The sequence below is a fragment of the Desmodus rotundus genome, chromosome X (assembly GCF_022682495.2).
Source record: "Desmodus rotundus isolate HL8 chromosome X, HLdesRot8A.1, whole genome shotgun sequence".
Taxonomy (NCBI): Eukaryota; Metazoa; Chordata; class Mammalia; order Chiroptera; family Phyllostomidae; genus Desmodus; species Desmodus rotundus.
The window spans coordinates 87,353,384-87,375,659 of NC_071400.1; the positions used below are offsets into that span (position 1 = coordinate 87,353,384).

At 41.0% G+C, this 22,276-nt stretch overlaps 2 protein-coding genes across 2 annotated transcripts in view; one reads left to right on the forward strand and one right to left on the reverse strand.

The window, feature by feature from the left end:
* Positions 1 to 10,376: 10,376 nt before the first annotated feature.
* The window catches only part of CXHXorf58 (chromosome X CXorf58 homolog), a 41,335-nt gene continuing 29,435 nt past the window's right edge, over positions 10,377 to 22,276 (reverse strand). The window contains 2 exon segments of the mRNA XM_053916975.1: positions 10,377 to 10,434; positions 12,370 to 12,569. Of these exon segments, the coding sequence (XP_053772950.1) occupies positions 10,377 to 10,434; positions 12,370 to 12,569 (258 nt within the window).
* Positions 17,528 to 22,276, forward strand: part of APOO (apolipoprotein O) — an 87,934-nt gene continuing 83,185 nt past the window's right edge. Inside the window, exon 1 of the mRNA XM_053917613.1 lies at positions 17,528 to 17,531. The gene's annotated coding sequence lies outside the window, so the exon portion shown is untranslated. The remainder of the gene's footprint in view (positions 17,532 to 22,276) is intronic.

Here is a 22,276-nt window from a genome sequence, read left to right on the forward strand (position 1 = left end):
TTGCACTTACATGCAATGGAAATTTTATAATGAAGCCAAGTAATTAAAGTTCTACTAACACAGAGTTTTGCAGAATGGAAATACAGAATTGAGAGAGAGCATTTACAAGCCTCAAACCTTAGTTTGGTAATCTGTAGATTTCCTTTAGCATTTTTGATTCATTATTCTTAAAGGTATATCTGAAATTAGGAAATAGGCTAGAATCAGTCTGCTGCATCGCAAGCACTTGGGTACACATAGGCTTATGTGGCAGCTCATGCTTCCGTTAAAATGGACTCCTGAAAAGCCTCAGCAGGATTCCCTGGATCCTGGCCTCAAGCCACCTTTCCATCCTCTCCCTCTGTCACTTCCCACACTGGATTCTGTTGTGATGATTGTGTGTTAATTTCCAGCCTTAAATTACTTGCCACCTTCCCCCTACCCTGCTTGCAAAATTCACTTCTTTTTTAAAGCCCAACTCAAATGTTCCCCTCCCATCCTGCAACCTGTTCTCTCTCAGTGAATTAATTGCCTCTTATGCATTTAGCACATTTGTAGTGCTTATTTCATTTTGCATAATAGTTGGGTATATTCATTCTCCACAACTAGATCATAGTCGTCTTGGATGAAAGAACCTTCTTTTATTCCTTTTTGTACCCTTATATCTAGCATGATACTTTTTGTACACAATAGGCACTGAGCTCTAAATGTTTATTGCAGCATGTGACAAAATCCATATGAGTTATAGACATGCTATAAGCATTTGGAAGAGGGAGATATTAGTTCCCCGGGGGCTTTGTCTCAGATTCCTTCTCTGTCTACTCCTTGCCCAGTCTCACCTGCACCTGTGGCTTCACCTGCAACTTCTATTCTGATAGCTGTCAAGTCTGTGTTTCTCAATGCAGAGTTCCAGCCATCTGAACATATTTCACATGTTTTAGCAGAATTTCAAACAGAACAAGTGCAAACCTGAATACATTATCTCCTTCCCAAAACCTTGCCCCTTGTCCTGTATTCCCTGTATTAATATGTGGCTCTACCATTGCCTGGGACTGTTCAAGGGGAACACCTAAACATCTTGGTTTATTCAGTCCTGTCAGTTTAAACTTTGACTTGCCCTCTCCTCTCCATTCATACTTCCCTCATTTAGGCCCTTGCATTCTTGCTGGCCTCTGGGACTTTTCTGATGTTCTACCTCCACAATATTTTCTACACTGCTGCCAGGGGGAGCTTTCAAAACGTAAGTCTGATCCTGAGATTCAACAGCTTTAATAATCTCCCGTTCATTACCCTGGCCAGGTAGCTCAGTTGGTCAGAACGTCCCAATATGCCAAGATTGATGATTCCATCCCGCTCAGGGCACATACAAGAAGCAACAGTGAATGCATAAATAATGGAACAACGAATTGATGTTTCTGTCTTTCCCTCTCCTTATCTCTTTCTCCCTCTTCCTCTCTCTCCAAAGTCAATTTTTTAAAGATTATTTATTTATTTATTTATTTTTAGAGGGGAAGGGAGGGAGAAAGAGAAGCATCAATGTGTGGTTGCCTCTAGTGCATCCCGTTCTGGGGACGTGGCCCACAGCCCAGGCATGTGCCCTGACTGGGAATCAAACCAGCAACCCTTTGGCTGGCGCTCAGTCCACTGAGCCACCCCAGCCAGGGCTCCAAAGTCAATTTTTTAAAATCTCCCTTCACCTTGAGAATAAGATCCAAATTCCCTAGCCTGCCACACAAAGTCCTTCATATTTTGCTCCCTTTGTACCTGTTTGGTCTCTCTTTATACCCCATACTCTAGCTATATAAGCTACTTGGAGTTCCCTGAATATACCACATTTTCTGCAGCTTCTCTGCCTTTGTACATGCTCTTCCCCTCTTCCTCCCTGGCTTAGCTTTCTTGACCTTCAAGAACTAGCCTGGGCATCACGGCCTCTGTCAAGTGTTCTTTAACCCTTTGGGCCAGGTTAACTGTGCCCTTGGCCATACAGTAGCACTTTGTGAGTACCCTATACCCTCACCTCCTCTGACACTTGACTGTAACTGTTTTTTCTATCCCACCTTTAACTGTACTCTGTGAGGGCAGATACTGGCTTTTTATCTTTATTTTCCAAGAGTCTGACTTAATGTCTGGCACATGGTAAGGCCTCCCTAATAGAAATAGAAATAGTCCTCCCTAATAGAAATAGAAACTTGGAAGGTCACCAATGAAATGCTCCTGGTGAGGAGGGGCAGCTGTATTAGAGAGTTTGATTGTCTGCCAGAATTGACCTCCTGAGGAATTCCCTCCATTCATTTCCACTACCACTGCTTCCACGTCTGGAAGGTTGATGCATATAGCTAGCACAGTTGTCAACAGATACTTCTTCCCTTAACATCTCAGTATTTCTGATCCAGGCTGAAAAGTTCAAGTCAAATAGACCAAAAGCACATCATTAATCCTGTGAAATGCTTTTTGGCGGAAAGAGGTGGTGGTCAGAGTAATCTTGAGAAACACTACATAAAATTTCTTTTTTTAGGAAATCTCAAGAAAAGGCATATAAAGGCTCTTAGAAGTCCTCATGCTAACTCATTTTGATTTTGTTCAGTGTAAGCCAAACATTTGGCCACTGAACTCTTTTTCATGGAATATATATGATCCATAAATGTTATTGAAAAAGCCAGGCTAAGGAATAAGTAATAGAAAACAAGTACAGAGGACCACTCATTCAGGTACTCTGGTAAAAAAAAGAAAATGGACTTCGCCTTGGCTGGTGTAGCTCAGTGGATTGAGTGTGGGCCTATGAACCAAAAGGTCACAGGTTCACTTCCCAGTCAGGGCGCATTCCTGGGTTCTGGGCCAGATCCCCAGTAGGGGACATGTGAGAGGCAACCACACATTGACATTTCTCTCCCTCTTTCTCCTTCCTTTTCCCTCTCTCTAAAAATAAATAAAATCTTAAAAAAAAAAAATGAACTTCATCCTGCAGGTCCAGTTAGTTTCCAGGCTGAAGTTGACATTTAGCCAACATGATGGTATCCTGGGGATTTCACACGCTGAGGAAGGTCTCACCTTCCCCTAAGAGCTGGTTGAATTTGTATAATTACTTGTACAACTTGTATGGTTTAAGGAGCAGGACTTCCAGAATGGCCAAGTAAAGAGCTCAGCAAACCCTCTCCCTAAAATGCAGTGGTGAAACTGAACAAACTTGTCCAAAAAATGTAAAGACAAAATTTTTGCCTGGTGCTGTTCCCATCACAACTCCCCTTCCCCTGGATCTGTGGCACAGTTCCACCAGGGCCATCGGAGGGAATCTACCTTTATTTGGAGTGGAGTGTGGAGTATCCCATATGTCATTGTGGCTAACATTGCAGCTAGCCTGAAGTCTCAATAGTGATTGCATTTAGTAATAGACTGGCAGATAGACCCACCAGGAATTTAACAGGAGATCTTGGCAATGAGACAGCCTACTTTATCCCTGGTGGTCCAGAAGTCTGTGCTCATGGACAAGGCTGTGTGCACCTAAGAGGGCTAAAGCAAGGTACTTGCCCCTGGCTGGATGTGAGGCCTTGCAAACACAGAAAATAATATCTGGAATACACTTGGAAACTTTGAACTTTGAATGCATTCCCCAGGCCACACACAGATTTATCAGCAAAGGGTGAAAGGAAACCTTTAGTGGCCCATGGTGTCTGAGTGTAACTTCTGACCAATCACTGGTTGACCACTAGGGTATGCTGACTCGGGTGATCGCTTGGAATCCAATCTTAAACATAACAGAGCAGAGGTATCAGTGGTCATACATGGGGGTGGGGGAGGGGGAAAGTGAGTGGAGTATAAACTCCACAGAATTCCTCCAGGCAAATCACTAAACAAACATACCACACACACAAAAAAAAAACCCCAAACACACAGAATCTAGAGTTGCTACAATATTTAAAATGTCAAGTTTCCAAAAGAAATTATGAGGCATGCAAAGAAACAGAAAAGTGTGACCCATTCCCAGAAAAATGAGGAGTCAATAGAAAACGGTTTTAGGGATCAGAGTGTTATGAAGAGCAGTATAATTATAGTATTGTATCCTGTATTTCACATAAAATTTTATTAGAAACAATTTCACAAGTCATTACAATTTCTCTGAAAATAACACTTTTACTGATTGCTTTGTGTTCCATAATATGTCTATCATAATTTATGTCATCATGCCCCTACTGTGAGACATTACTACATTTTAAAAGTAGTTCTTTCATTTGACTTATATATTATCTATACTTCCAATTACTTTCTGAATGTAGTTTTCTAAAGGTGAAAAAATGAACTATTTAAAGTCCCTGGCAAATCTTGCTAGATGAAGCTCCAGGGGAGTTGTATAATATTAGACCCACATCAGCAATGAATGTGTATTTCTTTTTTAAGAAGAATTTATTATTTATTTTTAGAGAGAGGGGAAGGGAGGGAGAAAGAGGAAGAGAAACATCAATGTGTAGTTGCCTCTTGTGTGCCCCCCACCGGGGACCTGGCCCAAAACACAGGCACGTGCCCTGACTGGGAATTGAACCAGCAACCCTTTGGTTTGTAGGCTGGCACTCAATCCACTGACCACACCAGCCAGAGCTGAATATGAATTTCTTTATTACCATACTCTATACGTGAAAAGGAAATAAAGAATCATTAGCAATCTAATAGGTGAAAGTTGTATCTTCATTTTTATTTCTTTGATTCTAGTCAGGGTTGAGTAATTTTTCACCTCTATGTACCAATATGTCATTTATGCATTTTCAGTGGTATTTTACTGTTTTATTAATGGATTTGGAAAGATTTCTCATAAACTATGCTTGCCACATGAGTATGCTATCCCAAATGATGACTAGGTATCTTTAACTATTGGGGCAATTAAAAAAAAATCATATAATCAAATTTCATTAAGTGTGGAAAGCGACTAAAACAATTTAGAGAAAACAAAAGGGATGGGAATTATATCAATGGAGCAAAATGATTAAGAATCAACTATGTTTAAGAGATAGCAGCTGATAAAGATATTATGAAAAGCATGGTATACATTATAGGGTCAAAAGAAACCCTATTCAAAAAATTCCCTGAGGAGAATTAACAGCATTCTCCTTGGATCTAGAGTGTGAGAGGCTTCTGTAATGAAAACACGCATTCAAACATTTATTGAATAACTGCAGTGTATACTAGTGGAAGCGAAAAACAAGGTCCACTCTGCTCTCAATCTAATGAGGAATCATAAGTAACTAAAACTCACTTAAGGCAGGTAAAAATGAATAAGGCAAGAGAGAGAGAGGGGAAAAAGCAGGGTGCTGTGGGAGCTCAGAAAGTCAGAATTACCGTATTTTGCCATGTGTAATGCATACTTTTTGCCCAAATTTTTGAGGGGGAAAATAAGGATGCACATTATACATACGTAGTACCTGAAATGCCTTGTATCTGTTCTTGTGTTTTGTAATTATTTGTTACATAAAATTTCTTGTACCATCATATGTTCAAAAATGCTAAAATTCCTTTATAATACAAAAAACAAGTATCTAAATTTAAATAAACAAACAATTGAATTAAAAACTTAAAAGATTTTTTTCCTGAAAGTTTGGGCCAAAAGTGTGGGTGCACATTATACATGGCAAAATACGGTACTATTGATGAGACTCAGGAAAATGTCCATGGAGGAATGGGCATTTCTGCTTGGTCATGTAGACTAAGTAGGATTTCTCTAGGTGGAGAATACAGAAAAGGGTTCTTCTCAAGATAGGATGTGCAAAAAAGCACCAAAGGCCACACAAGACAGGAGGTTCTGACCCAGGCATGCACCCAGATGCAATCTATCAGTCTTCCGCTCAGATGGATTCTAGTATTGGTGGAAATAACATAAAATACCACATAGTAAAATTTGCTATGAATGAAAAAATTGGGTGAAGACCCATTTTATTTTATTTTTTAATTATATTTTATTATTTATGCTATTACACTTGTCTCAATTTTTCCCCCCTTTGCCTCCCTCCACACAGCCTCCCCCCCACACACACTCCCTCAGGAAATCCCCACACCATTTTCCACATCCATGGGTCATGCATATGTGTTCTTTGCCTACTTATATTTCCTATGTTGTATTTTACATCCCCATGACTATTCTGTAAATACCAATTTGTACTTCTTAATCCCTTCACCTTTTTTGCTCATTCCTCAACCCCCACCCCCATCTGGCAACCATCAAAACATTCTTTGTGTCTATGATTCTGTTTCTGTTCTTTTTGTTTGTTTTTTAGATTCAATTATTATTTTTTATTTTTAAGTATTTTTTATTGATTATGCTATTACAGTTTCCCCAATTTTTCCTTTATCCCCCCTCCGCCCTGCCCTGCCAACCCTCCAGCATTCCCCCCCCACCCCCACTTAGTTTATTTCCATGGGTTGTACATATAAGTTCTTTGAGGTCTCTGTTTCCTATACCATTTTTATCTCTTCCCATCTATTTTATGCCTACTAATTATGCTTCTTCTTCCCTGTGTCTTTTCCCCCCTATTCCTCCCTTCCCCCACCCCACTGAAAACCCTCCATGTGATGTCCATTTCTCTGATTCTGTTCTTGTTCTGGTTGTTTGCTTAGTTTTTGTTTTCGTTGTTTTTCTTTTCTTTTAGGTTCATTTGTTGATAGTTGTGAGTTTGTTGTCATTTTACTGTTCATATTTTTGATCATCTTTTTCTTGGATAAGTCCCTTTAACGTTTCATATAATACTGGCTTAAAGGAACTCCTTTAACTTGACCTTATCTGGGAAGCACTTTATCTGCCCTTCCATTTTAAATGATAGCTTTGCTGGACAGAGTCATCTTGGATGTAGGTCCTTGCCTTTCATGACTTCAAATACTTCTTTCCAGCCCCTTCTTGCTTGCAAGGTTTCTTTTGAGAAATCAGCTGATAATCTTATGGGAATTCCTTTGTAGGTAACTGTCTCCTTTTCTCTTGCTGCTTTTAAGATTCTCTCTTTGTCTTTAATCTTGGGTAACTAATGATGATGTGCCTTGGTGTGTTCCTCTTTGGGTCCAACTTCTTTGGGACACCCTGGACTTCCTGGACTTCTTGGAAGTCTATTTCCTTCACCAGATTGGGGAGGTTTTCCTTCATTATTTGTTCAAATAAGTTTTCAATTTCTTGCTGTTGTTTTTCTCCTCCTGGCACCCCTATAATTCGGATATTGGAACGTTTCAGGTTGTCCAGAGGTTTGTAAGATTCTCTTCAGTTTTTTTGAATTCTTGTTTCTTTATTTTGTTCTGGATGGATGTTTATTTTTTCCTTTTGTTCCAAATCTTTGCTTTGAATCCTGGTTTCCTTCCTGTTGTTGTTGGTTTCCTGGATATTTTGCTTTATTTCACTTTGGGTATCCTTCGTTTGTATTTTCATTTTTCGACCAAGCTGAATCAGATCTGTGAGCATTTTGATGACCAGGGCTTTAAATTCTCCATCAGATAGGTTGGCGATCTCCTCCTTGCTTAGCTCTCTTTCTGAGGCTTTACTCTGTTCTTTCATTTGGGCCAAATTTCTTTGTCTTGGCGCAGCTGATAGATTGTAAGGGGGCGGGGCCTTAGGTATTCACCTGGGCAGGGCAACCATCTTTGCCGCACTTCGGCACTGCCTGTGGGGGAGGAGCCAGAGAGGGAACAGTGCAGCTCACCTGCTTGTCTCTAGTGCACTTTCCAATGGACTTGCGTGTGAAACTGGGAGTTTCTCCCACCGTAGCAACCACCATAGCCCGCAGCCACCTCTGAGTCTCCATTTAGCCTTCAGTCAGCTCCGTCTGCTGCGCAGCCCTCAGCCCCGAAGCACCAGGCCCCGCCCACCCAGTCCACCAGCAGTTTTCTGAGTTGGCCTGCAAGCTCTGCTGCCTTACCGGTCTGTTTATTCTGATTAATTTTTTCTTTAATTCCTTGGTCATTGGAGTTCCATGCAGTTTGATTTTCTGGTGCTTTTGGTTGTGTATTGATTTTAGATTAGTTGTTATCCTCCTTTTGGTTGTGTGAGGAAGCGAAGGGTTTCTACCTACGCCTCCATCTTGGCCGGAACTCTCTAGATTCAATTACCGATTGAAATGTATTTATTGCCATTTTATTGTTCATAGTTTTGATGTTCTTAAAGAAGACCCTTTAACATTTCATATACTAAGGGCTTGTTGATGATGAACTCCTTTAACTTGACCTTATGTGGGAAGCACTTTATCTGCCCTTCCATTCTAAATGAAAGCTTTGCTGGATACAGTAATCTTGGATGTAGGTCCTTGCCTTTCATGACTTTGAATACTTCTTGCTAGTCCCTTCTTGCCTGGAAGGTTTCTTTTGAGAATTCAGCTGACAGTCTTACGAGAATTCTTCTGTAGGTAACTAAGTGCTTTTCTCTTGCTGGCTTTAAGATTCTCTCTTTGTATTGAAGACCCATTTTAACTCGTTAAAACATTTTTCATAAGACATTGACATGGAAAATTTAGACTCCATAAAAATAGTCAACATGGTAAAACTGACAATGGCAAAACTTTATACAATTAAACTTGCAGTCTTAGCTTGGCTCCCTGCAAGTCGACTCCGAGGTAAGAATGAGAGTTTAAATGTTAGTTTATTTGAGAGGTCATTGCAGAAAGCATCAGCAGTGGGGCAGGGAATAATACAGAGACTGGGGTGAGCCAGTAAAGGGCACATCATCATGCAGTTTTCCACTGGGGGTGAATGGGTTCAATCCTCAACACCCGGGCAACTGGGGAAAAAAAGGTGTAGAACATACCTAAGAGGAATCTCACCAGAGGAGGAGGAAGCTGGGGTATTCATCCTCCATGCGTCATCTGTCATTGGCACATTAAGCCCCAGCACTTCCAGCCGGGCGTGTCCAGGCTGAGAGGAAGCCCAGGTCGGGAGTTGCAGGTCTTCACACTCAGAAGCCACCCCCCATTCTTGTGTACTGGAGGGTGAGTGCCAACGGGGCATGGGTGGGCCGCCACTAGTACCCACTGTGTATGTTTATTGACTCAAAACTATCGGAAGAACCACATTTTGACAAAACTTAGGCCCCCAAAATTTGCACCACAGGAAATTGGTAGACATAATTGCCATAAAAGTAAACTCACTTGTAAGAGGTTAAAAGTTTAAAAAATTTTATTTGGACAAATGTTAAAACAAATCTTCGTGGTGACATTTTTATGAAGAAACATTTTCCAGATGAAAATAGTTTCAGTAATTCTTAATCCCTTCACAAATTGGTAGTTACAGAGTAGTCACGGGGATGCAAAGCGCAGCATAGGGAATGTCATCAATTATGGTGCAATAACTCTGTGCGGTGCCAGGTGGGTACCGGAAATATCAGGGGGACACTCTGTAAGGTACACGATTACCTAACCACTGTGCTGTACACCTGAAACCAATACAAAAGTAATAGTGAATGTAAACGAATTGAAAAATTAAAATTAAAAAGCAAAAGAAAATAATTTCAATAACAGAAAAGCGAATAAAAGTAACGAGAAACATTTAACCTGAATTATATAGAAAGTTGATATCAAGGAATTAAATTGATTTGAATTTGCTCAGGGAAATATGTTCTTCATAAAATTTCATCGATGCTGGCATGATTCTGATTTAGAGTGTTTTTACTCACAAACATGGAGTCACAGTGTCCTCCGACTCAAAACAAGAGGAGGATCGAAACATCCTGTTCTTGAGCTGCTAGAGGCCAAAAAATGAAGAGGATTTGTGCCAGGGGAAATTGCATGGGTAAATGCAGAGTGAAAAAGCATATGGAATGCTTTGGGAATGATGAATTCCTCACTGACAGAGCTATGAGAGCAGATGTTAAGCAAAAAAAAAAAAAAATCATTCATGAATATTCTGTGGATCTGCAGATTTCTTTGTTGAAAGAGGATAAGAGAAAAATCGGATCTTACTGCTTTTCAGTGTAACTCTTCGCAACTTTTCACTAAAATATCCATGACCTTACAGGAAAAGAATAAAAACCCATTAAAATAATGAGAGATTGACAGGCAACATAATGTAAAATTGTGAGCAGCCTTGAAAATAATCTTAAGGCAAATGGAGTTTGAGAAAAATAGACCCATACTTCTTCACCTTATAGAATACACAAGGCTTCTTCATGAAAGAGCAACTAGATAAAGATTTTTTTTTAAGTACACTGCTCGTGCTCCACCAACCGTATCCTGACTCAGAGATTCAGGCCTTTACTAGCCAGAGGACTGGGCATTCATCTCTCTTGACCCCCTCAGTTTACCCATTGTCTTTTTACAGTTTTACATGGAAAAAGAACCACCACAGTAATCAACTACACAGGAAGGAAGGGCAGACTGGCCATGGTATAAAGCGTATCCTCACCCATTACTCACCCACTACAAGTGACCTCAGACATAGGAAGAGCTATTTCACTGCTGTTGGCTTCCAGTACCAGAGAAGGAGACGATGCGAGGAGGGCCATAACCACTAGAGTACAAAGAGGTACAATAACACAAAGCCCATTAGAAGCTCAAATGTAGACAGGGAGCTGTGCCCATCAACTCACCCCCTTTCCAGGTACAGACTTACCAAGGGGGTGGAGCCACTACCCAAATGGATAGAAGTTGGGACTCAAGGCAACCCACATATTCTGTTGATACACTGAGTGTAGAAGGATCTTCCCTTGTTTGTGCATGAATTAAGAGAAAAGACAAATTGGGGGCTATAAACAAAGACTATGAGATAAAAGAAGAGCCAGAGAAAGGGAATATGCCTCTGGAATATTATTTGCTTTCAGAGCCAGAAGAGAAAGTCAAGCTATCAGGCATCTTCAAAAGATTGCATGACACGCAAAAGGTCATAGGTAATACCTGAAAACTATACAATTTTATTAACTAATGTTACCCCAATAAATTTAATTTAAAGACCTAAGGGTAGATGCAGAGCAAAAGTTGAAAAGTTAGTTGACTCAAAGAAAGACTGTAAGAACATTCCAAAGACTGCAGCAGAATTCAAATCCATATGCAGTCAGAAAGGCTGGTGCAGAAAATCCACCTGCTGATGTCAAAGACATACTTGAGATGCTTCCCAGAGTGCAGATGAAAATGAGAGGTTCAGACCTTCACCACATGCTTCATGAATACCTATGTGCCAGTCACTCTGCTAGGTGTTAGACCTAAAGGCTTTCACATTATCTATCCTCAGAGTGTGAGAGGCAGCCATTAAACCCTTAAACACAAGTTAACACATAATTGCCAATCGTGGTGGTTGCCTCAACTGAACCGGCACTATACGAGCTTCCATGTAGGAGAAGCCAGTTCCAACTGTGTGGTTAGGGGAGGCCTATCTAAAGAAGGAATAGCCCTGGGTGGTGTGGCTTAGTGGATTGAGTCTGGGCCTGCAAACCAAAGGATCACCAGTTCGATTCCCAGTCAGGGCACATGCCTGGGTTGTGGGTCAGGTACCCAGTGAGAGGTGCACGAGAGGCAACCACATATTGATGTTTCTCTCTCTCTTCCCTCCCTTCCCCTGTCTTGAAAATAAATAAAATCTTTTAAAAAGAGTGAAGAGGTAAAAAACATTACTGAATGCATAAATCTGGATGAAGCTCAGGAGAGAGGCGGGAACTGAAAGCCCTCCACTATTACAGACAGTACTTATTTACTTGGGTTTTATCTACCCTTTCCTTATGGAAATACTCAGAGATACACAAAAGCAGACAAAATAGCATACTGAATCTCCACATACCCATCATAGTACAAATCATATTTTGCCATGAAAATGCTAAGTCTCCTAGAAAAGAGAAATATCCCAATCACTCCAGTCCGAGTTTTCCCATCTGAAAAATGGGAATATTCTAACTGACCTCATGGAGTTCTGGTGAGAACACGGAATTAACCACGTCAACAGTGTGCAGTAAACTGATTTTAGCCGATTAATATTTTGTTGTTTTGGGGTTGGCAATATTGACCCAATACTGGAGAAAGAAAATACATCAGGTTTAATGAATGGCAACAAATTGAGTTAAGTATATAAACTCAGGAGAAAGTATTCAAATCACTGAGCTCTTATGGAGAGAACAAAACAGAAGGTACTGGATATAGTTACATCAAGTTTTGGAATTCTCGAGAGCTGAGGACACAGCGAGAGCAAGTACAGTTAAGGTTTCTCTAAAGGTTGAGCTGTGCGCATGACTCCTAGGCGCCCTGGCCACGGAACCCCCACTGGATGGTCATAACATTATATTGAGGGAAAACTCACACGAAAACGAAGTAAGTAGTAAGGTGTCAGAGTGTTACGTGATCTGGTCTGGTGAGGAGTTTGGGAAGGTTTTTGCTGAAATGAAAGATTGCGTGAGTAGCCTCCCCCCTCCCAAAATGGATTATGAAGAAAAGGTTGAAACTGAGCCTGAGCTGCTCAAACTTTAACGGAGATGCTGTGAAAAGGCTCCTTCTGGTGCAGGATGGGGCCCGAGGGCCCGCCTTTCTAACGAGCTCCAGGGCGATGCTGAGGACCCGGGCTCTCTGGGACCCTGCGGGGCTCCGACTAGGCTCCTCACTCTGACTCTGCACGAAGTCTGTCACTGAGAAATTCTGTAGCGCAAACACCTGCCCGCACTGCTGCTACAAGGACAGCGGGATGGGGGCAAGGCAGAAACCCATTTCCTCTGAAACCCTCCATCCAGGGGAGGGGGCTGGCTTTTCTGGCAGCCAGGGGCTTAGAGTCCTCCCGTGGGCATGGTGTGGCCCAGGAGGGGTGGGGGAGGTTCAAGGCGTCAGCAGTTCTGGGCATCGATACTGTGTCACCCACGTCCATGCCCCCAGGGACTCGATATTTAGAGGCAGAGACAGAAAATGACACAGAACAGACACTGAACAACAAATTACAGGTGCGTCATGTTCCTGGCCAAGAGACACAGATGAAAGATCTTTCAGAATAAGGTTTTCCTAAGCCTAAGGGAGATCTCTGTGTAGACTCAAAGAACTTACCCCATTTCAGGGAGAATTACCCATCTACCCACAAACACACTTGGCAACAAGTTGGCAACAGAAAAACACCTGCAATCATCCAGACAGCAGAAAACAAATCATCATTTGTTCTGCACGCTACTTGGTGCTTTACAGGAGTTCTCTCGTCTAGACCTCACAGCATTCCAATAAAGGGTGGTACTGACCTTCAAGTTGACCAGATTCAGGAATTCGAACCATGTTGACAGGCTTCCTCCAGACACGACACAGGCAGCCCCGGGCTCACATGATCCTAGCTCAGTAACCCCAGGAGAAAAGACGGGGTCTCTCTCCTGGTCTCACCATGCAAGGGCTCCAGCCGTGTGTATGCCATGTCGCCCTGGGATCCATCACAGTGGCCAAGAGAATGGACTTAAGATAATCGGCCAGGGGCTGAGGTACAATGATTAGAAATCCCACCAGGATTAAAAGGGTGGAGTGAGAAAAAATAAATGAATAAAGAGAGGTTTGGCCAACAAATGCGAAAGGTCCTCGAGGGAACGGTCTATGAGTTGCCCCACTGTACCGATGAGGACAGTGAGGATGAGAGAGGCCAAGTAATGTGCCCGAGGTCGCCCCCCAGTACAAGTGGATGAGCCAGGACACAAACCAAGGCCAGAGCTCTTAGCCACTGTGCTAGAAGGCAACCAAGTCAGTTTGGTTTCAGTCTTCTCTGCAACAACAGCTTTCGGAAGCAAATGCAGCAACAGCTAGACTTTTTAGAGAAAAAAAGACTATACCCAAAGAGTCTTCCACTCTGCCAAACTGTCTTTCACAATATAGCTAACAAATACTAAACACGCACCATGTGACAGGCACTGTCGTAAGGGCTATATATATTGAGTCATTCATGAACAATCCTGTAAGACAGGAATTCTTTTTTTTTAAGATTTTATTTATTTCCCTTTAGAGAGAGGAGAAGGGAAGGAGAAAACAAGAAACATCAGTGTGCAACAGATACATAGATTGGTTGCCTCTCTCACGCCTCCAACCAGGAACCAGGCCCACAACCCAGGAATGTGCCCTGAGTGGGAATCAAACTGGTGACCTTTGGGTTCGCAGGCTGGTGCTCTATCCACTGAGCCACACCAGTCAGGGCACAAGAATTCTTATTATCCTCCTTTTACATGAGAAAACTGAAGCCCAGATAAGTTAGGTAACTTCTCTCAGAGCTAAGGTGGTGCCTATGCAATCTGGTCTTCTGACCCATGGTGTGAACTGCCCTTCCATACCTCCAGGGCTCAAAAGCATACCATCGATGCCCACTTCTTGAAAAACAATTACATAAAAATATACATCACAATAACAAGAGATCCAAAAACAATTCAAAAATGAGACAATCTTGTGAAAACTACAAAGTTAGTTTTTAAAAGTCTAAAAGATTAATATATACCTAAATCTAAAATGTTATTAAAGGGTAGAAGGAGGAAAGTAAAAGTGAGCTCAACTTGGCCGAATCAGGAGGAACTAAAAGACTATCATTTCATGTTAAGAACAGTCTAGGAAATGGAGAAGCCAAAGAACGTACATGCACGACCCATGGACAAGAACTAAGGGGCAGGGACTGTTGGAGGGAAGGGAGTTACAGGCGGAGGGAGGCAAAGGGGGAAAAAGTGGGACAACTGTAATAGCATAGTCAATAAAATACCCTAAAACAATATAAATAAAAAATAAAAAAAGATTACCATTTCAGTTTAAGAATTCTGATAATTTAAAAAATATAGGCCACAGAATGAATGCTTTTAAAATTGTTCTGCTCAAATCTTATTTAGCAGTTTTCTAAATATAGCTGGTGCCATAAACTCTTCTACAGGAAAACAATGAAGTTTTTTTTCCAAAGGTAAACAGTAGATTTTTAAAAATACGAACACATGGATTCAAACTTATTTGATGTGTTTCATCCATGCAGTTATCTTTCCTGATGCTCAAATTATCCCACTTGTGACTAGCGGGGACTTTTAAGTTGGCACATGACTCCTGTTACCATGACCTTGCAGACTCCGAAAGCTCTACTGCTGTCGAAACACCGTGTATGTCTTTTCCCAGATCCACAGAATGCTTAAAGGTCATATTTACAATTCTGAAAGGTGTACATATGCCTTCCAAAGCAAAGGAGAAGATACCAACAAAGAAAATACTCATAAGAGAGAAACAAATCATAAGAAATCATTTCTTTCTAACCAAAAGAAACAGCAAAGAGGCATTAAAAAGTAGCATAGAAAAAGATGAAATGTGATAAGCTAAATGTATTAGTTATAATCATAAATATAAATGAAGCCTACTTCCGTATTTAAAAACACTGTTTCCCAGACTGGATTTTAAAAAATTAGTTCTATGATTTAAAAGAATCACAAAATGGCATAAGAAGACCCATGTAAAAGAATCAGGGAAATATACAAAACAGACACAAATGAAGGGAAACCAAAGGTTGAAATACTTACATTAGTTAAATTTGAGACCAAAAAAACCTGCATAAAATGGCATTGAAATGTATAAAACCAAAATAAGAAGAGTAGAGACTCACTTAATAATACAATTAATGTCTTATTTAATAGCTTCCTGGAAAGAAGCATGCATACTAGACAAACAGACCTTTTTTCCTAGTGCCCAGGGGACGCATAAAAACTGAACATGTAGCTGCACTAACAGTGGCACTTCAACAGGGTTCAGTTGCTGAATTAGACTCATGGAACTTAAAAGGACAAAGCTTTCAAATACACAGTTTATTACAGGGAACAGACACACTATAGCAAGAGCCTGGAAATCAGAGTAAACATCAGCATATGACTCACAGCGGGGGTCTGGAGAGGCCAGGTGCAGGCTCCTAATGTCCTCTGTCTCTAAGGGCCAGGCCAGATGTCTGTGGATGGGGAACCCCTGATGTGTGCACAGAACACTTCGGAACCAGGGAGACAAAATGATTCTTTGCTGAGGTTGTTTCTATTGCGCTTGTCACCTAGGCATATCCCTGCTGTGGACGCAGCAGAACCCGGGGCCGGGGGCTGGGGAGTGGCACACGCAGACGGGGTGCAACCCTCCAAGCTCATTGTTATTCCTAAACGGTGCTGACAAGCTGGGTCAAACTCCCCTGAAACTCTTTGGACTCGTGGTTACATAGAGACACTATACATCAATGTTTCATGCTTTGACCAGGAGTCATGTCAGGCAGGAGCTTTAATTTAACCAAACAGCTCAGGTTAATTGTAAACCTGCCATGATGAAGCTTTACAGCGCAAAAGCAAAGCACAAAGTCCATCTCAATAATTTCCAAAATGCTGAAACCACACAAACCCTATTTTCAGACCATGATTCAAACAAAAAGTGAATAAATACGATAAATACAAAGTAATCAAAATGCAAATTAAAACAAGGTGGGTTTTTTTTTTTTTTTATACTGTAAGTCTGATGAAAATGAATAAGCATGATCGCATCCAGTGTCAGTAAGGATTGAGGGGAAGTAGGCCTCTTTGTTCACTGCTCTTGGAAACATAAATTTGTAGAATCTTTCTCAGGTAAGTGCCAATAATTTTGGTAAGATGGATTAAAAAATCCTTAAAAAGGTACATTCTCTTGGCCCAGAAATTGCATATTTGGCATTTCATCCTGAAGACACTAATTGAGGATATGGACAGGCAAGAATGCTTATTGCAGCACAGTGGATAACAACAAAATGTTGGAAACAATCAAAATGTCCAGCAGTATGGGGACTATTTCACTACGTTAGCACCATAGCCAACTGTCCGTGGCAGGCTCTGCTGGTTCCACGTCTACCACGGTGTCCCCTCTTCTCCTGTAGTAACACAACCACCGGCAGTGCTCACTGCTCCCGGCACAAAATCTGACAGTCCTGTTCCCGTGTGCCGAGCTTGCCCTGCACCTAGGGGTGACCATGTGATCCATTTCTGGTCCATGAGATGTAAGGAGAAGTCTACTGGGGGTTCTGAGAGAGGTTTTGCTTTCCTAAGGAAAGGGAAAGATGCTGTTGATGCCACAGTTATCACCTACTATTAAGTGAGAAAGATGAACTATTTGTTAAGCAAGAGTTGTTTGGGTTCTCTGATATTCAGAGCCCAGAGAGTCCCCAGCTGTGGTTGATACTGTGATGTGCCCCCCAGACCCCCTCAGGACTCCCAGATGCTGAGAGTGCTACAGGCTGACAGTTGTCAGCTCTCTTTAGGAATTCCATTCATTGAGTCGGCTGCCTTGCCCAGTCCCCTTCCTGGGAGGCAGCCCCTAGGAGTATAAAGGCTCCGCCTTCTTTCTTGAATTTGGGACACAGGGCCCTCCCAGTTCCAGAGCTGGAACCCTTGTAACTACTGCACTGCCTAACTTCCCCTTGTTCCTAATCCTGCTTGATTCCATTTCTTGATGGTATCTTAAGAGCACTTCTTAATAAACTTCCTGCACTCAAATCTCTCTCTTAGAGAGAGGGGAAGGGAGGGAGAGAAATATCAATGTGCAAGAGAAACATTGATCAGTGCCTCTCACATGTCCCCTACTGGGGACTTGCCCTGCAAGCCAGGCATGTGCCCTGATCAGGAATTGAACTGGCGAACGTTTGGTTCACAGGCCGGAGCTCAATCCACTGAGCCACGCCAGGGCTGGCACTCAAATCTCTTGACTCAGAGTCTGTTTCCTAAGTAACTCCACCCACAGCATCACTGACACATTTGTTCATGTAAAAAGATGTTCAAAATATATTGCTAAATGACACAAAAGGAGGTTATAAAGAAGCATGCATGGTGTTGTTTTTTAGTATACCAATTATACAGAGGTGGGGAAAAGTAGGTTAATAATAATAATACAATGATTAATAAATAACGATACAAGAATAAACTGTTTCACGTTTACTCACAACTGTAAACCTACTTTAGCCCCACCCTGTACATCTGAATAGTAGAAAAGCAAAGGGAAACACTTAAATGCCAAAAAATAAGTTTTAATATTTTCATACATAGAGTAATGGTGAGAAAGTAAGGGAATCCCAAGGGTGGTGGTCGGGGTGCAGAAATGATAGGAAAGCACCAGCCCACAAGAGCTAGAGATCAGATTTACTCTGGAGGTAGCAGCTGACTCCTGACGGCCTACAGGCAGGTTTTCGTGAGCCATTGCTGTGGGGGATGGGAGACAAAGCCTAGAGCTTGAGCAGTGTGTGAGTTCAGGATGGAGAGACCCTTGCATTAAGGCAGGAGAGCCAAAGAGCAACAAACGGCCTTAAGCAACTGGAAAAGTCCACCCTGTAGATGGTGCCAGGAGAAATCAAATCCATGGGAACCACCAGGCACAAGCAAGCTCGCTAAACTGTACTTAACCACCAAGATGGCAAATTTACTTTATGTGTGTTTTACCATAGTAAAAACAGGGTGTGTGTGTGTGGGGGGGGTGTGGAATGAAGTACTGACACATGATACAACGTGATGAACCTTGAAAACATTGGGCTAAGTGGAAGAAGTCAGACACAAATACCACATATTGCATGACTCCATTTATATGAAGTGCTCAGAACAGGCAAACCTGCAGAGACAGAAAATAGGCTGACGGTTGCCCAGGGGAGCAATGGGCTGCAGCAGCTCATCCTGGGCTTGCCCCCTGATCCTATCTCCAGGGACCCTTCTTTTGCCTCACTGTCCAAAGCTTTAATATCCTTACTCTCACTTTCGCCTGCATTTGTGTCTTGAAATCTTCCCTGCACAAGTCAAGAACCTGGCGGTGCCCTGACACTGAGAGGCCCTGGGCCTTGCCAAGGCGAGTCCAGCCCCCATGAGGAAGCTGTCCGGTAACATTTTTGCATCTAAGATAACGAACCTTTGCAAGGTCAGTCATCTATTTTTCCAGACCCCTCAGGGCGCACACACACACAAACAATGAGGAAGTTCCACTGTATTTCTCATTTGCTGAGAGTGTTTATTACGGGTATTTAATTTTGTTAAATGCTTTTCTGCATCAATTATATTATCATGTGATTATTCTACTTTAGCCTGTTATATGATTGGTTACACTGATTTTTTAATATTGAACCTTTACATCCTGAAATAAACCCCAGTTGGTCATGGTATGAACTTCTTATGTACTGCTGAATTCCATTTGCTAAATTTCTTTTGAGGATTTCGGTGTCTCAGTTTATGAGGGATATTGTTCTGTAGTTTTCTTTTTTGTAGTGCTTTTGTCTGGTTTGGGTATTTTGTTGTCCTCAAAATGAGTTGGAAAGTACTCCCTCCTACTCAATTTTCTTTTTTCTTTTAAAGTTATTTTAACTTTTTATTTATTTATGTATTTTAAAAGAGTTTATTTATTTATTTTTAGAGAGGAGAAAGGAGGGAGAAAGAGAGGGAAACATCAATGTGTGGTTGCCTCTTGTGTGCCCCCTACTGGGGACCTGGCCCACAGCCCAGGCATGTGCCCTGACTGGGAATTCAATTGGCGAACCCTTTGGTTTGCAGGCCGGGCCTCAATCCACTGAGCCACACCAGCCACAACCTTTCTATTCAGTTTTCTGAACTACTTTCCATAGAATTGTTGCTAAAACTCATACAATTTTAAAGCTGGAAGACACCCTGGAAATCACTAAGTACTGACCAGGAATTTGATTTCAGTTCAGGGACACCAGAGACCCCCGGCCCCTTTTTTCTGCAGGTAGCCAAATTCAATTGTAGATAGATATCTACACCCTGGAGGGTTAGCAAAGGAATGAAATGATTTTTCTTGACATAGTGTAAAAAGAAGATAGTATGTTCAGAAGGAGCTGAAAAGGAATTTCCTAACAAAGTTGACAGTTGCTCTCTTCATCGCATTATAAAACCAGGAAATAACAAATGAATTGAAATGTTGAAGAAAGAATAAAACAAAGCAGGAAGAGCTGCTGAGTCTTCGGTTGGTTTTCCCCAGAAGCTGACTGCGAGGCAAGGATCCAGTGCAAGTAGTTTATTTAGAAGGTGCAAACACAAACAAACACCTCAGTAGGAGAATGAGGAAGTTACTGGAGAAGTGAGATGAGGAAGGCGAGGCAGCCACTGGAACTCACAGAAGTGGTCAAGGCGAGGAAGTATGGGTGGCATATCTATAGCATCTGCCACAGCCTGGGAGGAGAATCACGTTTGAGGCAGAGAGAGAAATTACCTCCCAGAAAAAGATTTGTGTGATTTTAGAAGGGAAATATAAGTACCATGATTTAATTTATTCCAAAATTACTCAGACTATAGAAATATATTCCTGAGGGTGACACTGTAAAAGTGCTGTCAAAAATAATACTCATTTGATGCTTTGCCTTAATAACTTGTGAAGGCAAAAAGCGACTGGCAATGAATAGTCTTTGTGTAGAGCATTTTGATTCGCTTTAAATTAATGCAAGCCTGGATATCCTCATCTGATCCTATTTTCTTTAGCATGTTCAAAGAATTACATTAACTTATTTGTGCTAAATGAGAAAGTATTCTGAATGAGGAAAAAAGTAATGGATTGCATGCTGAGAATAACCTATGGATTAATATTTAAATGTTCTCAAGAGATGATGTCATAACAAAACTCCTTGGAACAGATAGTATAATGGTATTAGTCATAGATTTTTGGAAATGCTGATCCAACAACTTTTAACACTGGAGGCTTTTTATTTATAGAAACCCGTAATAATTATTGATCCAAAATAACTCAGGTTGTTTGAATCTTTCTTAATATTCTGTGATGGAATGGTATACTTTTTGGCATTTATTTCTTTAATCTGGGCCATAAATATCATATCCTGACTATTTCACTTTCAGAAGTTCCTCAAATCTCTGCAAATGTTGGAGAATTTTGGAGAATGTACTTTGACAGGTTCATTTTGATGCCAAAGATTGCCTTAATTTACCAGGGAGAAATGAATATTCACTTTTGCAAAAATACAGGAAGAAATGACTTACTTTTGGAGAACTTTTTAAAAATGACACACATGAATATTTTAAACTTAATGTCATTTCTCTGTATCCTGCTGAATATAATACTGTAAACTTATAGAGTAGGGTTGAACATTTTTGCTTTTGGGGTAATCTTCATTCTCTCATAGCTTCCTGGTCCACAAATCTGAGCATTTCTCCTTACTTCCAAGCAAAGAATTCATAGCAGAAGCGAAGTTCTCGTTACTAAAACTTCATTAATTTTATAAACATTATATATATAACATAAAACATTCACTAGTACACTATGAGAATAAGCCACAAAACTATTTTAAACCAAACCACACTTTAAATAATTTAGCCAAGTACTGTCCCTACAGGAAGCCTTGATGCTTGATTTTAAGCATGTGAACATATCTTTAGGTTGCCAACATTATTCTAGCAATAATTAGCACTAGTTAGGGAGACTGCATTATTGGTTCATCATAGGAAAAAGTTATAGAGAGCATTGAGTTATGGAATCTTATTATTCTGTCCTTTTAAAAAAAATAAAGGTTCTGATTATTTAGAAATATGTAACTAAATTTCCTCCTCTTCCTTTTACAAATCCTTTATTGCTGAGTTTCTACGAACTGTTCTATGAAATCTGCAATTATTGTCAGTGGTACTTCGTAAATGTACCATTATTAAAACCAGCCTTGAAAAACAGAGGTTTCTATACAAGTGGTTATGTAGTTAATAATTTCTTCAGGAAGGCATTCCTGTACTATGTCTACATTATTATCACGAGTCTCTTTGTCGGTTAATATATATTTCACACATAAGGCCTAACACTTTTGGAGATGCCTTCTGAGTTGGTGACCGAGCTAATGTTATAGAGCAGGGGTGTCAAACTCATTTTCACTGGGGGCCACACTAGCCTCGCGGCTGCCTTCAAAGGACCGAATGTAATTTCAACTCCTTAACAGTTAAGGAGTAGTTGTATTTACATAGTCCTAAAATTACACTCAGCCCTTTGAAGGCAACCATGAGACTGATGTGGCCCCCAGGAAAAATGAGTTTGACGCCCCTGAATATAGAGTGAACTGTAACAACCTGTCCCTCAGACAGATTCTGTCAGTTGCCTGAAATAATGAGTCCTTAAACAATATGTATTTTTATAGCATCCCATTCAGGCATGCAAGAAATGTTCAATATGCATTTGCTGAATTCGTGTTTTTGTTGTTGTCATGGTTAAATAATAAAGAGCGAGTCTCTAGATCCACCCACCAATTCATAGGAAATACAGCAGGCAGAAGAGCATGTTAAGCTACCCCAGAGAAATTCAGTCAGCAAAATCCAGATCATGGGAGATGGCACAGATAAACAATCCAGTTTTATCAGCAAATTGTAAAAAGAAAGAAAAGAGGTAGACAGGGAACCTACAGATTAAAAAGAGGTAAAAACCATGTAAAA